The 15,717-nt window shown below is 43.0% G+C and overlaps 2 protein-coding genes across 2 annotated transcripts; one reads left to right on the top strand and one right to left on the bottom strand.

Annotated features, from left to right (window-relative positions):
• Positions 1 to 2,114: 2,114 nt before the first annotated feature.
• On the top strand, positions 2,115 to 8,028 carry LOC308296950 (BCL2/adenovirus E1B 19 kDa protein-interacting protein 3-like). Its single transcript, XM_080740308.1, has 6 exons — positions 2,115 to 2,262; positions 3,534 to 3,711; positions 5,292 to 5,352; positions 5,836 to 5,942; positions 6,627 to 6,776; positions 6,980 to 8,028. Exons 1-6 carry the CDS (start codon positions 2,217 to 2,219, stop codon positions 7,020 to 7,022), a joined length of 585 nt encoding a protein of 194 aa, XP_080596434.1. The 5' UTR covers positions 2,115 to 2,216; the 3' UTR covers positions 7,023 to 8,028.
• Positions 8,029 to 8,164: 136 nt separating this feature from the next.
• Positions 8,165 to 14,697, bottom strand: LOC308296949 (serine/threonine-protein phosphatase 2A 55 kDa regulatory subunit B delta isoform). Its single transcript, XM_080740307.1, has 10 exons — positions 14,489 to 14,697; positions 13,220 to 13,294; positions 12,514 to 12,611; positions 12,201 to 12,366; positions 11,979 to 12,091; positions 11,713 to 11,890; positions 11,307 to 11,471; positions 10,929 to 11,098; positions 10,203 to 10,294; positions 8,165 to 9,481 (listed from the first exon to the last, which is right to left on the bottom strand). The coding sequence occupies exons 1-10, from the start codon at positions 14,493 to 14,495 to the stop codon at positions 9,202 to 9,204; spliced, it is 1,344 nt and encodes a 447-aa protein (XP_080596433.1). The 5' UTR covers positions 14,496 to 14,697; the 3' UTR covers positions 8,165 to 9,201.
• Positions 14,698 to 15,717: the final 1,020 nt, after the last annotated feature.

The following is a 15,717-nucleotide window of genomic DNA, read 5'->3' as shown; positions in this document are numbered from 1 at the left end:
CCATTTTCACATCTTGATATCCCGCCATGATATCCAGAATCCTTCCAGAATTCTATGCCCAGCCGTTAGCTCTTCCTGTAGCTTTTAACCTTCCGAGTACTCTAGTAACTCAAAAAGTAGTTACTCTGGTACACTAGAGAATACTACTGGTATAATAGAATTATACTTTATCAGCACCCTCCCGTAATGGTCTAGGTTAGAACAGAGAAATAGGAAAAGAACTCGGTCCTGCATTCATAAATGAAGCACCAAGCATGCATGTGTGAAGATGTTTCTCTGTTTCTCTCATCTAGAGACCATTACAAGGGGGTGCTGGTAAAGTTGTCAAAGGTGACAGGCTAGCTGTGAGCCTTCTTAGGGCTGCTGACACCTGATACAAGGATGTGTAGCAATACTATTGCTATTGCTAAAGGCAGTAGAAGATGCATCAACAGGAGTAGCCGACAGGCTCTATTGACTGAGTCACAATTACACAACGATTTCAGCATTGGCTTACAGTCATATGATCCCACACATGCCATAACATGGACAACATGTTATGTGTTATGAGAGAGAGAGAGAGAGAGAGAGAGAGAGAGAGAGAGAGAGAGAGAGAGAGAGAGAGAGAGACAGACAGACAGACAGACAGACAGACAGAGAGAGACAGAGACAGAGAGAGACAGAGATTCTCAGAATCCAGCGGAAAACACCAAATAATGCATGCAGGGCAGAATTAGGACGATATACCCTCTCATAATCAAAATAAAAAAGAGAACATTCAAATTTTATAACCACTTATATACCACTTATAAAAGAAAGTGACCCAGATGCACTTCATAACAAGGCACTCACACACAGAGAAACCCTGGCCTAGAGAGATGCCCTCAGCCAACTGGTCCGGGAACTCTGTACACAAACACAAGCAGAGCCACCAGACAGACAATTCACTGGACTAAACCAAATTATAAAACAGCAGAAAGAAAGCTACCTGACACATTGGAGAGAAGCAACCCAAAAGCAGAGCAAACTAGAATGCTATTTGGCCCTAAACAGAGAATACACCATGGCAGAATACCTGAGCAAGGTGGCCGACCGGCCCGACCCAAAACAAAGAAAAATCTTGACTAGGTACAGACTCAGTGAGCATAGTCTTGCAATCGAGAAAGGACGTCACAGGCATACCTGGCTCCCTTGAGAAAACAGACTTTGCACCAACTGCACACAAAATGAAGTGGAAACTGAGCTACACTTTCTAACCACCTGTCCGCTGTACCAAGACATCAGAGAGACATACTTCCCACAGATCATAACCACCCAAGGAGAGGTTGAAAATATGACCAATGATGAAAAACTCCCATACCTGCTGGGTGAAGTAAAACAATGTGCAAACACTGCAGCAAGATTCGTGAGCTGTTGTGATATTAGAAGGATATCAAAACCCTGATCTGCCTGCACGTAACTGTGATGCATGAAAACTGTTTTCACTTGTACATATTTTGTTCTGATTGTATTGTATTGTGTACACTTCTGCTTTGGCAATGTAAACGTATGTTTTCTCATGCCAATAAAGCCCTTTGAATTGAAATTGAATTGAGAGAGAGAGACACAGAGAGAGAGACAGAGACACAGAGAGAGAGGTGAGCTATCACTGCCATCTGCAGTAAGGTCAGTGGAAGTACATCAGAAAAACAATGGGATAAAACCTAGAAGGCAGATTAATAAAAAGGTAGACAGTATTTTTAGAAGACAAACCCGTGGATCTTTCGTCCAAAACGAATGAACACTTCCATATGTTAATTTTATGTCACCTGCCTGGAAAGTAAAGCAGTGTGTGTGTGTGTGTGTGTGTGTGTGTGTGTGTGTGTGTGTGTGTGTGTGTGTGTGTGTGTGTGTGTGTGTGTGTGTGTGTGTGTGTGTGTGTGTGTGTGTGTGTGTGTGTGTGTGTGTGTGTGCGTGACGCGTGAGAGAGAGAGAGAGAGAGAGAGAGAGAGAGAGTGTCAGAGAGAGAATGTGTGTGCGCGCGTGTGCGTGTGCGTGCGTCACACGTGCTCTCTACGTGCCCTCTCGGAGGAACCAATCAGGTTTTAGATAAACAGAAGGTTGCGTCACTGTTATTGTGCCAGTGCTTGGGCTCTGTGTTGCTGTTCACATCTGACCCACATCTCACTCCAAATTAAACATTTCGTTAAACAGCGTTACGAGGTCCGATCCAAGGCTCCTAGAATACAATCAACACCATGTCGCTTCAAAAGGACGTCCCCGCTTCGGAGGAGAGTTTGCAAGGTAAAGCTGTGAAATGCTGACGCTATAACGACATGTCCTGTCTTGCCTACACAGATGGCATGACATCAGATGACCCGTAATAGCGTTATAATAACAGCTGCGATCAGTCGATCAAAGAAGACGTGTAACTACGAGGACATAGCTGCACATCAATGTCTCGGTTTCGGTAGGCGAATAATATCCACCGAATGACATGTATCAATGTTAATATCAAATGTATGAGAAATCAACAACAACATGTTTCGGTTGACGTTGCGAAACAAAGCCTGTGATGACGATTAATGCTTTTGCAACATGATATCTACAGTACGGCTGCGCATTAATTGAACTTACGTGCAGTGGTGGAAAAAGTAGGCCTACTCACATTTTGTACTTAAATAAAAGTATCAATACTGCAATGTATATGTAGGCCTACAATTACAAATCTGGAATTCAAAATGTACTTGAGTAAATCTATAGCCTACTTAAAGTGCCAAAAGTAAGATGTTTGAAAATAGCAGATCTATAACCTCACAATGCTATTGAAAGAGGAATCAAATATCCTATGTATAAAATAGGGCTTAAGTGGTTCATTTATATTTTATAATATCATAATTTATATCTGTATAGTAACTAGTTAGGCTACTATAAAGTTTCCAAATAACTAGTGGAGTAAAAGTACAATATTTGCCTCTGAGATGTAATAGTGGTGGAGTAAAAGTATTATAAATTCGAAAATACTCAAATGAAGTACAAATACCTCAAAATTGTATTGAAGTACAATACTTCAGTAAATGTACTTAGTTACTTTGAGAGAAAGTGAGTTGTGTGTGTCAAGAGCAGGGGTTCTCAAACCTGTTTAGGCCGTGACCCCCAAAATAAACATATCTGAACTGGGGACCCCCACCCTGACAAGCACTTGGAATTGTAGGTATTAAATTTAACGTGACTCGGTTCCACAGATACATATTGTGAAAATAGCAGTTGCAAGGCGTTGTGAGCATGTAGATCGGCTATTTTCACAATACCCGCCTCTTGCTTACTTAATATTTGACAGTTTGGTATTAAAACGGTCTTGAAAGTCCTTAAATTGTCACTTTATAAATGTGATAACTTGTTACACTTAACTGTGTGTTTGTTTACCATTGAGTGAGAAAAAAATGTACATTAAGCTAATCATCTGGGGACCTCAGAAAATAATTTGGGGACCCCACTTGGAGTCCCGACCCCAAGTTTGAGAACCACTGGTCCAGAGTGACTGAGCGCCTCTTTGATTTGGGTTTGCCCCTCAGGTTCCTGGGTAGAGCTCCACTACAGTGGCTCTGGATCCCAGTCTCTGGCTTCCAGTCATCGTGGCAGCCAGGAGCAGATCCCCGTGGCCAGTCTGGAAGGAGACATGGAGAAGATGCTGCTGGATGCACAGCATGAATCTGGAAGGAGCAGCTCCAGGGGTAGTTCACAGTGCAACAGGTCTGTGGACAGTCAGCGAGGGACCAGTTGGTAGTCTTATGCCCAGCAATTTGCAATTAGTCTATAACAGGGGTCTTCAACAGGGGGTCCTCAGAGTTACTACAGGGGGTCCTTCAAATCTTTGTGTGTTAGAAACCTTTTTTCTCCTTTTTTATATTAACCACTTGAACCCTAACGTCCATATTCTTCGAGAACTTTAGCCAAAAATAGCAGATGTACAAGCTTGTAGATCGGCTATTTTCGGCAAAGAGGCTTGGTGTAGAGGGGAAAAAAGAGCACAATAAGTACAGAGTGAAAGGTCAAGTTTATTGACGGTTCAAGTGGTTACATATGTCCCATGATTTTGGGGATTTTATGCCTTTATTGATAGGAAAATGGATAGAGAGATAGGGAGTGTCACGCAGCAAAGGTTGTCGGGATCGGGATTCGAACCCCCAACACACTGTCGGGCATCAGAGTATATGTGGTATGCGCCTGGACCGCTAGGCCAGCAGGCACCCCAACCTTTTTTATTTTTTAACGCAATTAAAATTGATTGCGACCGTAGGTCGCATTTACTACCAAAACCTCCACCGGCTGTCTGTCTGTCTGTCTGTCTCTCCGTCACACGTCACACTTTTGCCCTGCTCATATCTCCACAACCGTTGCCCCCATCCATGCCAAATTTTGCACACACACTCCTTACCTGCCAAACTACAACCTCCAAGGACCCCCGGAGCTTCAGGGACCCCCAGGTCCCTGGGGGACCCCCAGGTGTAAAAAATGACCAAATGTGCAAAAATGAACAAATGACCACCCCAACGGGGCTGCTCACGGGGAATTCCTGGGGACCACCCACTCCTGGTGCTCCAGAACGGATGCAAAAGTGGTGGCGCCCCCAGTGGAGGACCCCCTCCACTGCAGCTCACATAAAATGCCGTAACTCGGGCTAGGAGCGTCCGGGAGAGCCGGGGCCGGTACCTATTCGTCCGCCAAGGCAACGCGGAGACCCCACCCCTCATTTCTCACATGGCCCTCTTCTAGCGCCACCTTCAGGCCGATTTTTAAAACACATTTTTGGACACTGCTCCTACAGTTTTTGCCCTAAAATCACGCAAATCGCTACACAGTATGTCTACACTCATCCCATCAACATGAATCTGTCCCATATAGCGCCACCTTCAGGCCGATTTTTAAAAACACATTTTTGGACACTGCTCCAACAGATTTTGCCCTAAAATCACGAAAATCACTACACAGCATGTCTACACTCATGTCATCAACATGGATCAGGAAGATTTTTGAAAAACACATTTTTGCCCTATTTGTGGAGATAAGCGACCATAGCCGATTAGTATGCTAATAACTTTGTTGTAGCCTATATTTTCCAGCATTTTCCCTAAGATTTAACAGGACAGATGGAGCCAAATTGTCCTCCTTCAAAAATGTGTAGGCCTAAATTGCATACACTGATGTACAGTAGGCTATGTGATGTTTTGGAGATTGTGAATTGATAGAAAACTCTTACATTATCTCACGCATGTCTAGACTCTATAGCCTCAATGACGATGTTCTTTTCTGTGTTGTGTGCCTTCCAACAGCCCACACAGAGCACAGACCCCTCTTCTTGTGTGGAGAGGCTCAGAGGGAAACAGCTCACAGGTACGTACGTTCAAGCTTTGAGTTATACTTGGTCACGCACTGAAAATAGACGATCTACAGGGTCCCACCACCACAACACGTTGTGAGTACTGAGCAGTAAGAATAAATCAGGCTTCACTGAGATGAAAGTAGGAAGAGTAGAACAGTGTGCGCATCCAACCCTGTGCCGAGTTGAGTTCATGTGCAAAATCAGCAACTTGCAGAGATTTTTCATTCCGCGCTTGTGCGGACAGCTCCTGTACACTGCAGCCAATATGACTATATGGCACAGGACAGGATTATAGATGTCCTGATTTGAACTCTTGAAGACACATTTCCTGATGATTTAATTAACATGGTTCACATGTTCCATAAGGGCATTTGTATTGTACCATATTGTAGTACCACTTCCAGATGTGATTATTTGGCGCTGTGCTAGCGTTATAGTTTTGACTCCAATAGCAGTTGAGTTTCCAACAGTGCCTTTCATTTGATGTGTTCTAGTCAGAGGAAGACTTCCAGGAGAGAAGACGAGAAGTAGAGAACCTTATGAAGAAGAATGCTGACTGGATCTGGGACTGGACCAGTAGACCTGAGAACAATCCACCAAAGTTAGTAGTCTCCGCTGATTTTGCGATTTGTACTATACTGTATATGACAATATGATGGTATAACTCCAATGAAATGTCAGTGAAAACATCATCTTTATCGTATAGTCTTCGACAAAAACCTTTTAGCACATTCATGCATTTAAACTGTAACTCATTAGGCACCGCTCTACTAACTAATTAATTATTAATCTGTGCAACATCATGTGAAGGCAACTTAGTTGCTTCAGTTATCATTACGATGGCAGACAGGTGCATTACTGTATATTACCTATACATGTATATGCAAGCGCATACATTACTTTCTGTTACTTATTTATTGTTATTGTTAAGGCAATTTAATCATATCTGCTTTTATTTCGATTTTATTTTATTAGTGTAGCAGAGTCAAGAGAGACAAGAAGGCGGGCACATACAGTATAGAGGGATTACTTAGTTGTAATACAGGTCCGGGTCAAACCTAGGACACCGTAATAAGAGGCTGAGCCACCAGGGCACCCAAAGAATCTTTAAAAACTGCTAAATCTGACCCTGGTTTCACTTAGTGATTTGTGACTGACTGTAATTGAGTATTTTCCTTAAGAGTTCTGCACGGGAGCCAAATCGCTTCATACATTGGCATTAGGCTGATTGCTGGTTTGTTTTAATGAATTCATGTCTATGAAACATTGATGTGCTCCACTGTAGGGAGTTCCTGTTGAAGCACCCCAGGCGTTCTGCCTCTCTCAGCATTCGGAAAACCAGCGTCATGAAGAAGGGAGGCGTCCTCTCAGCTGACTTCCTCAAGCTTTTCCTCCCTTCCTTAATCATTTCTCACATACTTGCCATTGGCCTGGGGTAAGGAACGGTGTTTGAACTTGTTCTCACTAACAGAGCTATGCAGATATTCAAGCGCCAAGCATCACTGCGAGTCATAGGTGAAAGCTATGGCAAATCAGTGGCAAACACAATTTGTAAGCATGCATGTTTTTAGGGAGAATTGTAACAGTTTGTAGCACTGTCTTGATTGCGTTTCTTTTTTTCTGGATCTGGGTTTCTAGAATATACATTGGGAAACGTCTGACCTCACACAATACCTGCTGAGCAGGTGATGACGTGCAGTGACGCCGGTCACACTGATGTGACGCATCCAGCTTGGCGAGCCTTAAAACGGGACCTTCGAGAAACAAGGGAAATGAGACTGTGTGACATGCTTTATTTTGGCTGATTGATAGCCCTGTGCCCCCACCCACGCTCTGCAACCAAGAGTCACAGGCGACCATTGCTCTGTCTACTACTACTATCATGTCGTCTCTCTGTACACAATGACCAGTCCACCATTCCTCACTGTAGTAACAGTAACACTACTCACCCTGGCCTGGTGATGCCTGTTTCACTGCTTCCTGCTCCTTAAAACTGCATGTCCAGGAACTGACATAAAATGCCTTTTCCCCCATGATATGAAAAATCAGTTGCTTTAAATTGACCTGGCTGCCCATTGATTCTCTAGCGTTATTGATGGTTATTTTTCTTGGCTTGTAGTCTTGATTTTTCTATGCGCAAGAAATTATTAGAAATATTTGTAGTAAAGCAATTCCCTTGATTTATTATTGCTCGATTTCCAATGGTTGTAAACATCATACATGAAAGAGGAATATGGACAGTTATATTATATTAAACTCAGAATATGGGAGCTTACTCAGCACAATCATGGTCCATTTTTATTATGCAGTTTGCTTCTCAAATGCAAAATAAAGAATTGAAATGTATAGGAATACTGTATGTATGATATTATCTGTAATTATCCCAATTTTAAAGCTCTGCTGGATTTCCACACCATCAGAAATGAGCAGGACCATATGCAGATGAACACAATTAGATTTTATTGAACTTTGGTCAAAATAATAAACAAGTGAATACATTGCCACCATGTTAGGAATCAATGGACAAAGACAATGCATTATGGGTTTGTTTTAATGTCATCAGTACATGTTTTATGTAGTCAACCTTCATGTTTGCATTCACAACTAGAAAGATAAGATCCACATTTGCAATACGCAGCTCAAATTTGAGTGACATCCCTAACAAATAAATGATAGCACATGTATGAGGCCTGTCTGAATTTCCTACTTATTACATGAGTTGGAGGCACTATTACATCAACTGTATGGTGTGCAATTTTCCTCCTCTTTATATATATAATGTGTTTTCATAGACAGCCACAACATAGCAGCAGTATATGAGGACATAACTCTATAAAATAGGATTTTAAAATAATGCACATGAGGTTTGTAAAACGCCTGGGGGACATAACTTGTAGCTGTCACTGTTAGAAGTAGGTATTAAGGCTGCAGATTCCCTTTGTCCAGTGGCCCCATTTCGTGCCAGTTTTTCCAGCCTGCATCCTACAACATGGTCAACTAGAAATAAATGTCTTGACACAAACACATGTTCGGTCATCTCCAACAGTGGTTCTGTTACTTATAGCCCCAAATAGTATTTCCTTAAGATTGCTTGAGATCTGCTCAAAAGACAGTGGTGTGACTGGACATTTTCCACCTCTCTACAACATAAAAACATGCAAAGCAATAAAGAACAACATGTTTTAATACATAGTTCTAAATTTAAAAACACATCTGTAGTTTTAGTTTCTTTTATTATGTGGATGACAAGGTGTACTTGAGTAGATACAGTCAGTGAAATAATGTCACCATATTGACTGGGGTAAAGTAATAAGAGGGAGGAGGAGAAAATAAATAAGTCCACTTTCCCAATTCATGATCTCTGCCACCAGTACTTTTGGCCGGAATAGATGGCCAATGGGGGAATGTTACAGTTAGGCTTATTGACCATCAATCCATGTTTCCGTTGGGCCCAGATCTTTGCAATGGTGTTACAACTTTGACAAGACGTCGTGTTTTAGGGCTTCCAAGAGTTCAGTCGTTAAATCATGAAATGAAGGCTTAAAATGTCAACACAAACACCAACGCTCGAGAGTTTGACCTCTAGGGAGAGCCATTCCATCAATTAGACCCAAATTGGCCTTTCTGGGTCGGGGGGCATGTCGATTGCCCTGGTGCCAAAGGCAAAAAACAACCTAAGCTCAGATTCAAAATAAAACAGGCCTATGGATCAACCTCCTGTGGCAAAAAAAGTAGACGCGTGCTTTCGAACTCTTCACCAGGAGGACGAGGCTGTTTCTTCTTATACAGATAGACAAGTAGTAGGCTTAACTACACAGGTATGGTAAAAGCCCTATCCTCTGGAGCCCCCGGACTTTCTCCTAGTTGATTTTGTCCTGGAAAATGTACAGGTTGTTGGTGGCCGCCACGGCAATCACGTTATCTTTGGGGTGCCAGGCAGTGTGGAGGATCTTCTTGTTGAAGTCCAAGCTGTCCACGCTGATCTCATCCTTCTTCCTCTTGCCGCCTGTGGACACCTTGCGTGGCTTGAGTGTGGCCCGTGGCTTGCTGCTCTCCCTGGAGGCCTCCAGTGTGATGTCCCGCCTGGTGTTGCGGTCAAACATTCGGAAGAAGTTGTTGTAGGAGCCAGTCATGATGGCACTGAGGAAGGGAAAAAAATCTTAAAGTTATACTATGTAACATTTTTTATAAAACATATCTTAAAATTTTCCTAATTATTAAATCGCTAACGTTTTAGAACCCCCACTCCGTTAGTTTCAGCCCCAAAAGCCTTTTCTTTATACGTTTTCTACTTAGCCGTGACAGGGGCGGGATTTCCCGGCAAAATTACGTCATCTGCATCATCCGTATACGTTGTGTATACGTTGGCCAATCACATCGCGGATCATACACACGATACACTACCGACCAATCACAGCGTGCTTGCCGTCTCTTCAGGAAGTAGCCTCCCTCAGCAACAGTCTGTTTACGATGGTGAAGGATTCTTAACCTCTTAATCCCCAAATCCTGGTCAGAAAACTACGTTCTACCCCTCTACGGATTCGTTATCGGTCGCGGTGGTTTGCGGCCCACTCCGGTGGTTTGCGGCCCGCTCCGGTGGTCCGCGGCGACTCCGGGCAAAAAACGGCCGAAAAAAGCAATACCGCTACTGACCACTTGTTGAGCAACTTGCACAGTATAGCTTTAATTGAAAACTAGGTGTCCCAGACAAAATTACAACAGTCCACATTTTATAACACACAGTATACTGTAGATGTTAAATCAAGCAGCATCACATGTTGGGGGGGGAGGCAGAGCACACAGGCACCATTAAATGAACTGCTATCGACATCCATAGAAACAGAAAGGTTTGGGATCTCACCTGTCACTGCCATTCCAGCAGCACTCAAATTTGTCGAAGATGCAGTCATTTTCATACAAGGAGCAGAGCTTACTGCGAAGGTATTCGTGGACCTAAAACAAGATAAAAGAAATCACACCCAATGGGAAGTGAGCGGTGGCCATGCTTGCATAACGTCATCAGACTAGGATTTGAGTCTAGGATGTACAGGGTATGCTACACACACACGTTTTGCTATGGCAAAACGCTGAGGAAAAAGGCTACAGACACATGACGATGACATCACTAGACAAACATGATGCTACGTACACTCATTTTACTATGGCAAAACGCTGAGGAAAAAGGCTACGGACACACGCACAGCCACGCTCAACAAAAATGTACCTTTAAAAGGTTTTATTTTGGTTCATTGTGTTTGCTTTATGTATGCTAGAGCTATGTACAAAGTCAAGAGGATTTACCATTCGACAACCTTTCAGTCTATGCCAACCTGAGTAATTTACATGTACACAAGAAATGTAGTATTATCCCATGCTCTCTGTATTAAGATTTATTATGGATATATCAGTCTTTGAACATAGTGCACATGTATTGTAATATTCAACAATCTATTTTGCTACTATACCCTAATGACATATTGTCCACCTGCTGTATTTACAGCTAATTGCCTTCTATTCCTGACGGCTAAAATGACCCGGTTTGCCCTATATGGGGGATCAATACACATCTAACTAAGCGTATAGGCACCTGATACGTCTCCACTGGCCTATTCTCCATGTTGAGGTCCCACACTTTGACGGAGAGGTAGTCACGTGTCATCATATAGCGTCCGCTGTGACTGAACTTCACGTCTGAGATGGAAGAGATGATCTCAGAAAAGAAGGACCTGCTGCTTGGATCTTCAGGTTCCTCAAAGACTGAAATCAGAAACATCATCGCAATGGGTATAAAAACGTCCATTAAATCTGCACACACTAAAGACAGTTTCACTCGTGTACACATGGGAGGTCACAGTAAAGCCAATTCTGAATGCAAAAATAATAATGTTTTCAGTCAATCGACAATAGCCTAAGAATAAATTAAAATGTAATGCAAGCAACACAACAAAAAGACACATGTACTTACACTTAGAGTGCCTATCGCATAGGGCTGCTGCTCGCATATCACACAGGCGAATGGTGCCTTTGCTACTGCTGTACACAAATACATTGCATTGGTGTGGATGGCACTCAGCAGCTGTGATTACTTCTGTCAGTTCCTCCATGTTGGCAGGCTTGATGTCTACAATGTCTGGAGAATACACTGTTAAGGAGCAGTTTTGAAAGTGGAACAGGCTATAAAATATACTTGAACTCAGGCTTGATTTATACTTTGTTGCGTGCTGGTGTCACGCTCCAATCTACAAGTTCCGCAACACGTCGATGTGGTGTTAACTTGTGGATCTCCCATTTTTGTTCAGTGTAAAAAGCATAAGAAGCCCCTAAACAACAAACATGAAAATTGATTATCTATTGCAGGAAAAAAAGGATACTAAAACTTCTGTCTGTGATTTCCATGTGCCATAGATTTATTCTTAGGTCATCTGCGGAGAGGTACGTTTCATGATCACTATTTACAGAAATGGAATTTATGTGATAGGTGTGTGCATTTGCAAAGATCCTCCGTGGGCTTGCTTCTACCATAAGATCCATTGGCATCAGCACCGGTACCTGTGAATACAAGACATGGTTTTAAAAGGAAATAGTCCCATGACTTTAAAAGCAATAGAAAAAAAGTGAAAAGTCCTGACGAACAAACCCGTAAAGAGGTGATTCTGAAAGGGTCTCTGAGTCGCCCATCTTCATCTTTCAGGTTGTAACCCTCTGCTCGTTTATCCCTTTCACTGATTTTCCACAATTTGATAGTTTTATCTGAAAATAAATTAGGTCAGATATAATGGACCTTATTATCAGGTTATGGAACAATGCGTTAATAATGTTTTCCATATCCAAACACTGAAGAGGGGGACAATGTTCCTACCATTTGTTGAAAGTAGAAAGTGAGCAGCGTTTTGTTGGGGTAGCCATCTTATTTTATTGATCTTTTCCTCAATTTCTAAACTTTTCAAATAGTCAAATTCTGGCTCATGACTCTGAAAAGTGCTATAGACGTTGTACTCTCCCCGCAGATGTGGACGATTTTTGGACTGAAAGAAAGACATGCAAACATGAGGCACAATAAAAAAGAAAACACCAAGATCACATTGTAGGGGCACTTGATCAGAATATAAAAGACACCTTACGAATGATGAAGAGTCAGAGTCACTCTTCAGCAATTAAAAACTAAAACATACCTCTTGTTCATGTTGAAAAATCACTACTCTGCCTCCCTTATCTCCCGTAGCAAGCAAGTCTCCAGAATAGTTGAATTCAACTGTTGAGATGATGTCAGCTGAAAGCAGAATAAAACCATGTTAGCCTCCAGTAAAAGCTCCCACTGGAGCCAGCCAATGACATTGTGGTTGACATGAACATGTGGCCTGGGGGAGAGATGCTCTGCAATACATGATTGCTGAAGCAGGGGGACAATATACATATAATATATTCTCATAAAACACGTGACATGTTTAACAGTTTGAGAAGGAAAAACTACACGACAAAACACAACATGATGTCACTTCACTTGACTTCAATTTATGGACGCAGCACATTGACGTCACTCACGTACCCTGGTCGCTCCCCTTTTGATAGCATAGCTCCTATAGCTAGCCTAATGGCTATGGATTCATCAAAATATGGGGCGTATTCATTCATTCGTCCACTTTTACCCTGTAGTAAAGTTATTTTACCCAACATGAAACAAACGTGCGGCCGCCGGTTTAGCTATCGTACTTCTCACGATAGAATACCCCCCCCCCCCCACACACACACACACACACACACACACACACACACACACACGCAGCATCATCACCAGATTCATCACCACCACCAGTGCCCAACCACCACCACCTAGCCTAGCCGCCAAGCTAGCACGCTAGCTAACGTTAGCCCACTTACCTTCAGCAACATCTTCATCTATGGCTCCTTTCACTTGTGAGAAACACCACTGAAAATCATTTCCACCTGCAACTCCTGACGAGAAGAACACGGCGTCAGTTATGCACCACCACACCTCACCGCTCCGTTTCACACGGATAGAAACAACATGACCTGACAGCTTCTCTTGGACAACAAGCAACTCTGAGGCTAGGATTCGGCTAGCTCTGGTCCATAGCCATGTCACCGATGAGCCCTTGCGCCGCAGGAAAGGCTGCGCACCCTCTCGTCTGTAGTCAAAATAAAGAATACATTTTCGCTACTCACCAAAACAAAGACGCCTGTAGGGAGTTGAAAGCCTACTTTCCTTAGTGGGATCACTCTGAGCCCCACACCTCACGTCTAAAATACATTTTTTTAAGCCAGAAAAGAAAATATTTCACCGGAAGGCAAAATCTGGTCATTGGAACTTTCTATTAACAAGATCTGTAGAGGGCGGTGTGGAGTAGCCCATACTTCCGGATAAATATTTTCTTTTCTGTCCAAAAAAGTGTATTTTAGACGTGAGGTGGGGGGCTCAGAGTGTTCCCACCAAGGAAAGTAGGCTTCAACATCTTAGAACCGTCTTTGTTTTGGTGAGTAGGTAAAGTGTATCTTTTCTTTTTTACTACAGACGAGAGGCTGAGCAGCCTGGTCTATCGCGGCCGTGAGCGCAAGACATCGTCGGTGACATAGCGTCAAGGAGAAGAACTCTTTCTAACGCTATGGACCAGAGCTAGGAATTCGGCTGCACTTCCTCGCGCGAGCCCTTTCGCTCTGGCACACAAGAAAACAAACAAATTACGTTATTTTTCAACTAAACATAACGAGTATCCCAGAGGGGCTTTGAGTGAGTGTCAACAGTGCACTTTATTTTAAACTAAGGTCTTTTTGCACTGAGTTACAGGCTCGCGCGAGCCAAAAGTATACACATTTTATGTTAGCCTCGTCCAGCGCTAACGCCTGGGTTCGTCGTCGTACCGCGGACACCGCCGTACGACTAGGACTACAAAGTTGAGCCATAACGTCGGCTAGATGGAAGGCTAACGTGCCAACATTCAGGCCATATCTCTCTCTCACACACAACAGCACATACACATTCATTCACTCTCTCTCATGCACGCCACGCACGCACCCACTAACTCATGCACGCACGCACTCACACATACATACACACATAAACAACACACGCACACGGGCAAGTGAGGTGGATCCTCTCCCTGTGTGTGGCTTCAAAAGTAGCAAGCTTACCCGCCATTGCCTCATTTAGCAGCTCGTGCTCGTAACGCCGCGTGCGGTACGACGGTGCGTGTTGGTGGCGGGGGCAGAGGCGGCAAAGAGGACATCCAACAGTCTAGTGTTGCGAGGACAGGACTCCAGATCTGTCAAGAACAAGACCACACACGGAAATTATCTCTGGTATCCACCACCGTGATTTTTCTTTTCTTTTTTTTTCTCCTTCCAAAATGGCTGCACAGTACATGGGCAGATGACGTCATACACACATGCCACACTCACATCCTGCTGGATATGGAGCCATGATGATCCCTCTCAGGGACTTTTTGGTTTATTTATATATTTTTTAGTTTAAAACACATTTAAACATGCAGCTTAGTTATATATAGGCCTATATATATATATCATCAAATAGGCGTTTCCTTTCTCCCATTACATTCAGGAATGTATGATATATAAACATAAGTATAAATGGCAAAGTATTTAGGCGGCTTACTATTGGAATTTTGATGACAAATTATGTAAACAATGCATCAATGCAAGTGTTCAATGAATGAAATGAAAGATATGTGTCTGTTATTTGCAGTGGGGTTGCTAATCTCAGTTCTCACGTCATATTTCAATAGAAGGCTTTCAGTTCAAAAGTTTTCCTTGTTATTTGTGTTTGAACTTTGGTGTTAATCGTGTTTTCTCACCAGGTTGCTGCTGAATTATATGTTAAAAGTTGATGGATATGATGGGTGTAGTAATCAGAAGCACAAACGCATCTCTCACATTATATGGTGCGTGGGTGACATCTAGTGGACAAATGAAGACAAACCTCAACAAGAACTACGTTCTGTGAGAAAATGTTACCATTAAAGACACTAAAATAAATAAATATTATATTTTTTAATTTTTATCCCACGGTTTTGCAACCCATTTTCTCACCCATGTGCCAACTACCTAACCTGTAGTCCTGGTTTCCGCTCTCCCCCTGCCGCGCCAGCTGGCTAGGGGGAGGTAGTATAGAAACCAGGACTACTGCTTGTTTTTGTGAGGGCATTACCCTAGGAGACACGGGGAGAACATGCAAACTCCACACAGAAAGGGCCTATTGCCAACCCCACCTAGGGTGTGGGTGCTGATGACGCCGAGGGAGGAACACGCCCCCCAGCGCCCACATCGTCCCCCGGTGGGAATCGAACCCAGGACCTTTATAGCTGTGAGGCTAAGGTAAGGTAAATTTATTTATAAAGCGCCTT

This window comes from Nannobrachium achirus (assembly GCF_963921795.1).
Source record: "Nannobrachium achirus genome assembly, chromosome: 13".
Lineage (NCBI taxonomy): Eukaryota > Metazoa > Chordata > Actinopteri > Myctophiformes > Myctophidae > Nannobrachium > Nannobrachium achirus.
This window is presented reverse-complemented; position numbering and strand designations above follow the sequence as displayed.

Excerpts from the sequence above, each read along its gene's own strand:
- LOC308296949 (XM_080740307.1), bottom strand. Across the intron at positions 12,367-12,513 it reads TTTTTCAACATGAACAAGAG|TCCAAAAATCGTCCACATCT; the intron begins GTATGTTTTAGT and ends TCTTTCTTTCAG. Across the intron at positions 9,482-10,202 it reads TGCTGGAATGGCAGTGACAG|TGCCATCATGACTGGCTCCT; the intron begins GTGAGATCCCAA and ends TCCCTTCCTCAG.
- LOC308296950 (XM_080740308.1), top strand. The coding sequence starts at position 2,217 with ATGTCGCTTCAAAAGGACGTCCCCGCTTCGGAGGAGAGTTTGCAAG. Across the intron at positions 2,263-3,533 it reads TTCGGAGGAGAGTTTGCAAG|GTTCCTGGGTAGAGCTCCAC; the intron begins GTAAAGCTGTGA and ends TTTGCCCCTCAG. Across the intron at positions 6,777-6,979 it reads ATACTTGCCATTGGCCTGGG|AATATACATTGGGAAACGTC; the intron begins GTAAGGAACGGT and ends CTGGGTTTCTAG.